General features: G+C 39.3%; 1 protein-coding gene across 1 annotated transcript in view; it reads right to left on the bottom strand.

Annotated features, from left to right (window-relative positions):
• RGSL1 (regulator of G protein signaling like 1) overlaps positions 1-11,493 on the bottom strand; it is a 120,024-nt gene that overhangs the window by 37,752 nt on the left and 70,779 nt on the right. The window contains exons 16-19 of the mRNA XM_077763360.1: positions 8,726-8,900; positions 4,490-4,628; positions 4,120-4,244; positions 1,759-1,868 (exon numbers count right to left, since the gene is read on the bottom strand). Of these exons, the coding sequence (XP_077619486.1) occupies positions 1,759-1,868; positions 4,120-4,244; positions 4,490-4,628; positions 8,726-8,900 (549 nt within the window). The remainder of the gene's footprint in view (positions 1-1,758; positions 1,869-4,119; positions 4,245-4,489; positions 4,629-8,725; positions 8,901-11,493) is intronic.

Below are 11,493 nucleotides of genomic sequence, written 5' to 3'. Positions count from 1 at the left end.
GGGGGGGGGGGATGGGTGAATTAAAATCCCTGACAAGATAAATCTGTGTAAGCAAGGGAACTGTTGATAACATTCCTTGGAGTACAGGATGTTAATGATAGACATTATCTAAATCTGAACCTCTATATTTGAGATCAGGGATCTGGGGTGGAGAGAGGAGAAGCAAGATGCTCAAGGTCCTTCAACACATACATAATGACTCTTCAGGCCAGAAACCCAAGTGTCCTGACCCTTTAATTTAGTCACCCTATTGCCCTCTTCCAACTTTAGACACCAGAAAAGATTTGGGGATTTGCTTCCTTGGAGCTCAGCAACAGAAAATGAGCTAAAGGTTGGAAACTCTTTGGTTACCACTAAAGGGCATGTTTTTGCTCCTCTGAGTATCATTTGTCTGCTCATCTCCCTTTCCTTTCCCTGTTACTATTCCCCCACCCATTCCTCCACTCTCACTCAAATGAGCCCTTATTCCCACAAGGACGCTTGGCTCCACATATTGAAAAGATTGTTGATTTCTGTCTACTGATGTGACACTTTACAAGGCAGAGACATGGATAATGAGCAATGTTAATTGACCATTAGGGCGAACCTAGCTAGGGAGGTAGGTGCTTTATTTCCTACTCAGGTGAGGACACTCTCAGAGGGGCAGGAACTGGTCCAGAGTTGTTTCCCCCACCATTTAGGCAAGCTAGGGATGGGTTAAGTCTCAAGAGCCTCATTTATACTCCCCAAAGTGGGTGGGATGCTTGTTTGTGAGTGGGCTCAAGGAGGGGCAGGGTTAAGTATCAAGTAAAATGGACACAAGAACTGGGCAGAATTTAAGCTGAAGCCATGGAATGTTCAGCTCTTTCACAGGATAGTTTGATGCTGTCTTTAAGACTCCTATCTTACCTCCACATTTTGTTCTGAGGCTGATACTATTCCCAGACTCACCGACCTGTTCTCTTTGGTTCCCAGAATCTTCCACTACAGAAACATCTAGTCTTGCCCTCTCCAGGCATTGCTCTATGCACCCTCCTCCCTCTCTTCAAAACTCACTTTTGCTTAAGTACTGATCTCAATGCAGATAATAAGAAAGGAACTGAGTTTAACTACTCTGTGCTAAGAAAACATATATGTGTGTGTGTATTTTCAAACACATCTATTTATTTGTAAATATATTAATAATATAAAACATATGAATAATATATTAATAATGTATAATTAATAATATATTAATAATATGTAAATCTCCTATAAACACACAGAGCAGAGATAATCTTATTAACATTTTATTTCTGAATTTTTCTCATGCTCTCATAAAAATTATATATGCATAAATATACATATATATACTTACCACATTAAAATCATACCTTACATCCACTTTTTAATTTTTTCACCTAACACTAAAATAGATGCTTTTCAAATGGTAGGGTTTATGAAGATAGTTGGAGCAGGGGGCTTCTTAAATAGCAGTAAAGCAGGTCCCCACCTCCATTTATCCACCACACAGACCATGACCCATATCCCAAAGCTACTGGGAGGTACTGCCAGGGATTGGTACATGGGTAGAGACACCCGTTATGTGGCACTGATAGCCACAGATAAAATATACTTTAATGCTTCTCTAAGAGTCAAGTTAATGAGATGCCCACCCTTCCAGAAGAGAATACCCTCTGTGAAGTCTGAAGTTGGTCCTTTGAACCCTTGCTTTCCCTTCACGAGTCTGATTTGCTGGAGAATGGCGCTGTAGGTCATGGATGTAAGTATAGAACTTACCTCCATTCAAAAGAGGATACTTGTGTATGGACTTAGGAGAAGGGTTTTTATCCTTAAATATCTTCCCCCTGTACTGGAAGTAAGAGCGGGCTGCCTTCCAGGAACAATATCTGTGAAAAGAATGGCTTCCGGTCATAAGGAGAAAGCTAGCAGCTGAGAAGGCTGGAGCATGGTGCACAGGGGAACCAGATCAGGGACAGTCCTCATAGAGAGTGGAGTGTACAACAGAGAAGGGAGAGACTTGGCCTTGGAGTGCTGCCTGTCAGAGCCCCTTCTTCTGAGGCATCCTCTGTGGCCAGGCCTGGCTCCAGTGAGGACCTGTCATTCACAGTATGCTGGGATTCCCTTCTGGAACCAGTAAATGGAGTCTGTAAAGAATCTATTGTATGTAGGTCTGAGGTGGGGTCAATCTCTGGGATGCTTGCTTGAGCATCAGACTATGAACTCCCTACCTAACCCTACCTGGTACAGCCAGAGTGTCTGACTGGCTCTCTTTCAGGTCCCAATCTGGTTTCACTCTGTCCCTTGCTGAAGGTCATGACCCTGTCACTGTATTCCTAGCAGCCCTTTCCCTGGAGTAGACCTCTGCTCTTCACATGAACTTGGACTCGTATATATACTGGAACCTGAGAACTATTGCTCCCTGGAATCCCTCACAATACTCTTCATCTCTTCCTTCCTGGCCCCTAACCCCTCACTGTCCTTCAGCCTACCCTTGCAATGGACCCTTTAAAGGCCAGTCTTGGCTAAGACTGGATTTATTTTCTATTCCACCTTGGCTCTGATGGTTTTGACTACTGCCCTCCTTCCTTTCCTTAAGAGGCACTCTATTTGATCACAGTTGGTTTCTGCCATTCCACTTGCTGAAATGGGTCTCCCTCCCATCATGGAGCTCCCAGCGTGCCATGATGCATTCTTTATGGTACTTAAGAGACCAAGAGACCTGCTTTTACTAATTCTAAGTGATCCTAGGTGTTTCTCAATTCCTTTGAGCCTTGGTTTACTCATCTATAAAATAGGGATAATAACACTTTGTTCCACCCACCTCATATGTTATTGAGAAGTTAATCTGGGATAACATATGTGAGTACAGTTTGTGCAATATAAACCTCTTTATATAGGATATATAGTAAAGCAAGGAAAGAATCAGCTACATAAGGATTAGGGATTCAAAGCCTCCCTGAAGCATCCCTATATTTCTTAAATAGGTATGAGGGAGTGCAGAGCATTGACTCAAGCCAGAAGCAGGATGAATTCCCCAAGGGTTTCTGATTCGCCAGAATCAGGACAGATTTCTATTTAATCCTGCTTAGCAGAACTAAATCAAGTCTAGTCTTAGTGTTAGGTAACAACTGGTGTTCAAAAGGCTAACCTGCTTATCAGGAACTTTGTTTTTTAATTTCTTTCAATTCTGTATTAAATAATTTACCGTAGGGATTTTAAAATAAAGGTTGAAGATTAGTATGCAAACTTTAAACTTATTTTAGTATAAGGGAGTGTGTGTGTGTGTGTGTGTGTGTGAGAGAGAGAGAGAGAGAGAGAGAGAGAAATTCTTAAGATATGGAATCACGTAATAATCTAAACATCCCTATTAGCCTTGTCTTGGAACATTTCAGCAAGCTGTCCTCTGGTCACTGTCACCCAGGGCACTGACATTCATTATGTGGAAGATATAGGCCAGAGCCACAGTGTACCACAGGAGTAAATAACCTGGGCCAGTGTCTCAACCCAAACCTTGACAGGATAGGTTAGAAACCAGTGGGTGGAAGGTTGCCTATGTCCTGCAGATATCTTGTTTGTTTCATTTTTATTTTATGGCCTCAGAGTTTCCTCACCATGTTTTAGTTTTGAGTTAGTTGCCACATTTGCCACTTTAACTTTTGGAGATATGACATAGAAACCTAAATTTCTAAGCTCCTCTTGAAAATTGAAATATCTGTCAATGGTGCCTCTAACAATAATTATGGTATTTGGGCATAACAGAGTAAAACTCTGCTGTCTTACTGCCTCAGTGGGTCTCCTTAAGCATAAATGCAGTTGTGTGAATCTTGACAGAATTTCTCCCCAGATAACCATGGTTCATACTCATGCTTAAGTGAGGAAACTATGCCTAAGAAAATTAATACCCTTTCCCAAGCATGTAGGAGCTATGGGAACCAGGCACTCTTATCCCCAGTCATACTTGATCTTCCATCTTCTGATTCAGTTTCAGTGTGAGAGTAGCAAGTAGGGTAAGAAAACACTGTAGTTCCCATGAAAGTGGAACCATGAAGTAGAGAGCTAGAGGAAGACAGAAAATTGTCTAGAAATTAAAATGTGTTTTCCTGCTCTCGTGGTCTTTGGGCAAGGTGAAATAGTTACCTTTTCCAGAAGTACATAATGACGGGGAAGAGAGACATGATAGTCCCATGGAAGATGTTCCGGTCTAGGTGGCCCTCTGAAATGGCAGCAAGGATAGCATCCTTCTGGGATTCAGAGATGTTCACCTACCCACGGAGTGGGAACCTGTTACTGGCAGAACTCCAGGGAAGACAGAAAAATCTCTCTTAACCTATAGGTACCCAATACCTATAAGACCACCCCGTCCCCAGAAAGCAGCAGGTTTTCATGCAAATGCTAGGTACAGGACATCTGGTTGACTCAGGACTTGGGAGTGGCCTATTAGCTATCAATTCCTGTGGAAGAAATGCTTCTTGGGAAAAGCCCAGAGAGAAATGGGAGTCCCCTTTACCCTCAGCCTTGGAGGGATTTCAGAATTCAGGTAGAGCTTTAGGATGATATTAATTTTGGACCTCATTAGGATCACGTCATTCTCGTTATATGCCCGGTTGACTTGCAGCATGTGAGCTGAACTCACCAAATCATTAAATCTAAAAAGAAGCAGTAAGCAGGAAATCAGCAAGGAGAAGATAAAAGCAGCAACTAAATAGGGAAGCCAGCCCAGACCCATTTCTGGCCTAAAAAAGACAGGGCCAATCCTTGGCCAGGTTGCAGCTTCATCCATTCAATCATAATGCATCCATTGGCAGGTACTGAGTATCTACCACCTGTCAGGTAATGTGCTAAGTGCTTCTTCAAGTGTATTTCTTTACTGCAAACTCCCTTATTTATCCCAACGTGCCTCCACCCTTGTCTCTGTACCAGTTTTGCCTCTGATGACTTCAAGAATGAAGGGCCATCTTTCTCTTTGTTTCCTCTTCTGTGCTGATGCTCTCACAATTACCATCACTCTCCAAAGCAACATATTCACTTTCTTAATATTTTTATTATAGCAAAATATACCTAACGTAAAATTTACCAGTTTAACCATCTTTAAATGTACAGTTCAGTGGCATTAAGTACATTCACCCTGTTGTTCAACCATCAACACAGTCCATCTCCAGAACTTTTTTCATCTTCCCCAACTGAAATTCTATGCCTGTTTAAATAAAAACTATCCATCTCTCCCTTGCCATAACCCCTGGCAACTACTTTCTGTCCCCTAGCAACATATCCTTTTACTAACCATCAAATATCTGTCAGTTATACCTTATCTTGATTTAAGTACACAGTTTATTTCTCTCAGGTTACTTAAATATATATATGTTTATTTATTTTGGTAAAGAGTGCAAGAAGGGGAGGGGCAGAGAGAGAGGGAGAGAGAGAACCCCACGCAGGCTCCTCACTGTTAGTGCAAAGCCCCATGTGGGTCTTGAACTCACAAACTGTGAGATCATGACCTGAGCTGAAATCAACAAGAGTCAGATGCTTAACAGACTAATCCACCCAGGTGTCCCTCTGTTAGATCACTTTAAATCTTAACCATTTAAAATTTTCCTAAGAGTAGAATACCAAGGTTTTCCCTTATTAGCTTGTTTTGTATATCCATTTATTTATTAGATCAGCAGACATTTATTAAGAGTTTACTCTGTGCCAGGTGCAGTTCCAAGAGCAGGGATTCAGCAGTATGGGAAATAAAACCCTGCTTTTCTTTTTAGTTGTGTAAATGCACTTCCTGCACCTATCATCCTACTTCTTAACTCTTATTTGTGTTTTATCTGCCATCCAGATTTGTTTGCGGGATCTTGGGAAATAGAGAGCATGTCTCAGTTGCCTTTTGTATCTCCAGTGCCAAATCCAGTGCCCGAGAATGAGTAAGAAATCATTAAGTATTCGTGGAACTGAGCCAGATGCCTCACTGGGTGCAGGGGAAGATCTCTTAGCCTAATTCCCCTAACTAGTGTGCTGAGTTACCAGGTGCTCTGAACTTCTGGAAACACACTGACTGATACCTGTAAGGTGCCCACTATATACACTGGTCATACCTTCTGTAATATACTCTTCCATTTTTCCTATGAGATAAGGCAGATATATACTGAGAATTATTCATGTTTCTTCTCAAATATTTTTGCCTATTGTACTTGTTGCTATAATTTGTAATCTATGAAAATTGATAAAACATGAAAATAGAAAGAAAAGATGTTTGTTGTTTCTGTGAAAACAAATTTGAATGCATTGGAACATCCCACTAAAGACAAGCTGCTTTTTAAAAAGTTGCTATTGAGTTAGGTGTGACAAAGCGATTTAAAACATTGAGAAAACAAGTATAAATATCCAGAAAGATTAATTGCCTTGCAGTAGCCTTTAAATTCTCATTCCACTTTAAAGAGAGAAATTTTTGGGCTGTCTGGGTGGCTCAGTCGATTAAGCAACTGACTCTTGATTTCAGCTCAGGCTATGATCTCATGGTTCATAGGTTCAAGTCCCAAATCAGGCTCTGCACTCTTAAGTGTAGAGCCTGCCTGGGATTCTCTCTCTCTCTCTCTCTCTCTCTCTCTCTCTTTCTCTCTCCCTTTCTCTGCTCCCTCCTGCTCATTTCTCTCTCTCAAAATAAATAAAATAAACTTAAAAAAATAAAAATTAATAAAGAGAAAAATTAGAATGAGCAGATAGCATTCTGTATATAGTTTATGCAAGAAAAATATATGGATCTCTAATTAAAGGAATGGCTTTGGCTTTACATCAAAAGTTTGACTGGTAAGTGAAAGTATATAAGTATGATTTGACATAATAATAGCTGTTTAAGTATGAAGCTTCCTCACAAAACTAAAAATAGAATTATCATATGATCCAGCAATCCTATTACTGAGTATTACCCAAAGAATGTGAAAACACTAATTCAAAGAGATATATGCAGCCCTATGTTTACTGCAGCATTATTTGTAATAGCCAAATTATGGAAGCAGCCCAAGTGTCCATTGAATGGATAAAGAAGTTGTGGTATATATACATAATGGGATATTATTCAGCCATAACAAGAATGAAATCTTGTCATTTGCAACAACATGGATGGACCTAGAGGGTATAATCCAAAGTGAAATAAATTAGTCAGAGAAAGGCAAATACCATATGATTTCACGCATATGTGGAATGTACGAAACAAAATAAACAAAGAAAAAAAGGGACAAACCAAGAAATGGACTCCTAACTATAGAGAATAAACTGATGGTCACCAGAGAAGACGCGCTGGGCAAATGGGTGAAACAGGTGACGGAGATTAAGAGTACACTTTTCATGATAAACACTGAATAATGCATATTCTTTAATCAATATATTTTAACCTGAAACTGATATAATACTGTATATTAACTCTCCTAGAATTAAACATTTTAAAAAACTAATCAATCAGAGGCAAGCAAAAACAATAATAATGATACACAATGAGTGAAGTAATATAGAGAAGATTGAGTGACCTGTATGTATGTATGTACAGGGGACTTCCAACTTATATCAATTTAAATACCATTTATGCATTATTTTAAAATTAGTTTAGAGTTTGTAACACCGATCTCAAAAAAAACCCCCACAACATTCTAAAATATAGACTTATAAGGCAATCAAGTCATTCTACTTTAGTCCATAAGGTATCTAATCACCATGTATGTAGTACATCATTTCTGTGTGGAAAATGTATTCCAAATTTCAAATCTATTCCAACAACATGCCTTCTCTGAGTAACAAAGATGTCCCCACTCATAAGGACAGAGAAGAAAGTGGAGGCTCTTATTCCTCTTACAGTCACTTGCAGGTCTGGAAATATTCAAGAGAAATTTTAAGTCAATTGTCTTTTGGAGGTGCTAGATCCATGTTCTAAACTATGCTGCACATCAGAATCACACGAGTAGCTTGTGAAAATACTAGTTCCCAGGCTCCACACTGGACCAGTGAAATCCAAATCTCAGTGACCTTGGCATTGGCAGTAATCATAGGCTCCAAGCAATCACAATGTGCACCAGGGTTGTGAACCACTGACTAACTCCTCTACCTCAGTATGACTGTTTTGCCAATTCAGGCCCTGGGCTCACAAATTGGAGAACTGTACACATGAGAACACATTTGGTTAAGAATATTTCTAAGTAGAAACCACATTGAACAACAGGTAAGAATAATCGGACCTAGACCAGAAAGATGTTTTGATTCACATAAATCACCAAAAGCAGTAAGGGAATGGCCTCCAATTTGTTCCTACTACTTGCTTTTTTCATAAGATGGATGAATAAAGCAAGGAAGAAAAAGGCAAAGAGATATATATCTATATGTAGATATATAGATATCTGTTTAATTTCATTCACACACATACAAACACACAGAAGTTTTATTATATTGTTGCTCTAAATAAAGAACTATTGGCCCTGTGGTGCTACGTAAGGGAACTTCTATCATAATAACAAATAATGGAAAAAAGTGTTCCACTTCCTGGGTATAAGTAAGTACATTTCAATATGGGCAACTCCCGAATACTGAAGAGCTTCGAGTACCCAAAGGGAAGAATGGCAGAAATAGATACAGTGACAGATTCACTGAGATTTTCAGTTGGAGATTCCTGCTTGTCAGGATTGAAATCACAGTGCCATTTATAGGCCACTCCAGTCTTTGCTGAATCGTACTAAGCATGGAAAGCCATGAGGAGGAGAGATGGGAAACTTACTTCTCCATTTCAGAAAAAAAATATAAATCATTGATCGCAAAGTTGACAATGATAATCCTGTGGCCAAATATACGACGCTTCACAAGGCTTATATCACCATTCTCAAGGTCTGTACTCCGGACATTTGTGGCATTTGTGGTTGGTCGTCCTGATACATTTGGTGATGTGGAGAGATCTGAGAGAGAACGAGGAAGGAATTAAAATCTAATTGGATCAAGTCATTCATAAACTTGAAGCCTCTGACATGGGCATAACCAAAATGAAGAAAGGAAACTGTGGACCCATCTTTGGACTTGTTGAAACAGTGATTTCCTACCCTTTGCCTCAACCTTTTACTTTGACTTGAAGTACTGCTGAAAAAGCCATCTGCTCAGACGGTTTTACACCACACACAGACACACACACACACACACACACAACTGTGTACCAAAAGCACAAAAAAGTATGTTTTCCTGGTGCTTGTGTCATAGAAATATGATTGCACTGGAGTTATGCCAATCCCTAACATTTCTACAGAAAGTGGATATGCAGATGTGACCTTCAAAATGGAGTCTGTGATTCTGATAAGCTTATTCAAGGTTTATCAGGGAAGTAATTTAGAAGTAAACTGGGAAAGCGGCACAACACAAAAGCCAAACATCAAAAGTAAAGAAGATTATTTAAAAAACAGAGAGTAGGGCATTAAGGTAGAAAACAGACAGGAATGAATAAAGATGAACATAGAAGGGGCGCCTGGGTGGCTTAGTCGGTTAAGCGTCCGACTTTCGCTTAGGTCATGATCTCACGGTTCGTGGGTTCGAGCCCCGCGTCGGGCTCTGTGCTGACTGCCAGCTCGGAGCCTGGAGCCTGTTTCAGTCTGTGACTCCCTCTCTCTCTGACCCTCCCCTGCTCACACTGTCTCTCTCTCTCTCCTAGAAATAAATAAAACATTAAAAAAAAAAGATGAACGTAGAAGATTCTAGAAGGTTTGAATTGTGTCACCAAAAAAAGTCACTTATTTTAGAAAGTTTCNTCTCTCTCCTAGAAATAAATAAAACATTAAAAAAAAAAAGATGAACGTAGAAGATTCTAGAAGATTTGAATTGTGTCACCAAAAAAATGTCACTTATTTTAGAAAGTTTCTTGACTAGGGTATATGTAAAGAAGTTCATTCATAGGGATTTGGGGCTGTATTGGCAAGCAGACCCTAGTTAATTGTCCATCTGGGATTAAGAAAATTGTCTAGTCCAGCTCTAGGATTTACTATTTTTCCTGTAAAATGCATTATTCTGGATATCTGTTCAAAAATCATTGATGTGGGTGTGGTGGTTCCTATGACATAAGGGGGACTCCTTTTGGAGCAGTGTTACATATAAGATGGCAGGGTACCACAACATTCAATAAACAGCTAGCACTTGTTATGTTCCAGACATTGTGTTAGGTCCTAGGGTTATAGCACCAAATAAAACAAAAAGCTCCTCTTTCCTACTTTATAATCTTTATCTCTTAGACTTGAGTTTGAAGGGGGAAAAAAGTCTGAAAAACAGGAAAGTTGGTATGATGGTCAAGGATTTTAAGAAATGAAGGTGCTAAATTCACTCAAGAAATCTGGGAGCAGTTATATACTTATAAACCAGCTCTGGTAAGGAAGGGGAAATCTGATTTGTAGTATTTGGTGATTTCTATAATAAATACTTCTATCATAGTTGATCTCAAGCTATTGATGGCTCACAAAATGCCCTGAATATTTAACAGTTGCCTTTCAATTGGGCTAAGATTGTTAGGTTGGGTTATTATTTTTTTAAAAGCAAGACCTAACTCTATGCTGGCTACCAGAAGAGCACTTTATTTTTTTTAAGTGTTTTTAATGCTTATTTATTTTTGAGAGAGAGAGAGATAGAGGAGGGGCAGAGAGAAAGGGAGACACAAAATTTGAAGTGGGCTCGAAGCTCCACACTATCCGTACAGAGCTGGACACAGGGCTTGAAGTCACGAGCCATGAGATCGTGACCTGAGCTGAAGTCAGATGCTTAACCAACTGACCCACCCAGATGCCCCCAAAAGAGTACTTTAAATATAGGGCATAAATAGGTTATAGATACAAGAATGGAAAAGATAATATGTGCTAACACTAATTAAAAAACTGGAGTGCCTATTTTAATATCAGACAAGGTAGATTTCAGAAAAAAAAGAGTATTACCAAGGATAAAGAAAGTGTTTTTTGTAATGATAAATGGGTCAATTGAAGGCCATAACAATCCCAGAAAAGGCTAAATGATAGTGATAGAAAGCAGACTAATGGCAGGTAGATCTCCCACTGAGCTACAGAAACACTCTTCTTGGGCTCTCTCATACAATACTAAGGATATGGGAAATTGAAGAATGGTGACATTGGACTTCCTACCATTCTGGGGCGTACAGGTTTGAACTAATTTTATTTAAAAGAAGAAACAAAAGAGCTGGAACTACTCCAAAATCCTAAATGTTTGTGAAGCAGTTCATAAAACATACATACAAAACCGTTTGCAAATTAGAAAATATAATATTAAAAAATTCCAATAGAAAAATAGAAAAAGAACATAAACAATTCAAAAAAGAATACAAAAGACCAATAAATCAAAGTGCTAATTACTAAAGAAACATACATAAGAATGGCACATTATTTTTCATTTACCAGATTGGCAGTTTTTAAAAAACAATGCATAGAGAAACTGCTCCACTGCTCTCCTGGCCCAGTCTCCAGCTGGGAAGCAGCCTGGCCTGTGGGATTACACTTTCGGCGGTATCTT

Source organism: Crocuta crocuta, unplaced genomic scaffold (genome assembly GCF_008692635.1).
Source record: "Crocuta crocuta isolate KB4526 unplaced genomic scaffold, BGI_CrCroc_1.0 scaffold3, whole genome shotgun sequence".
NCBI lineage: Eukaryota > Metazoa > Chordata > Mammalia > Carnivora > Hyaenidae > Crocuta > Crocuta crocuta.
The sequence above is the reverse complement of the archived record's forward strand: the minus strand, read 5'-3'. Positions and strand labels throughout refer to the sequence as shown.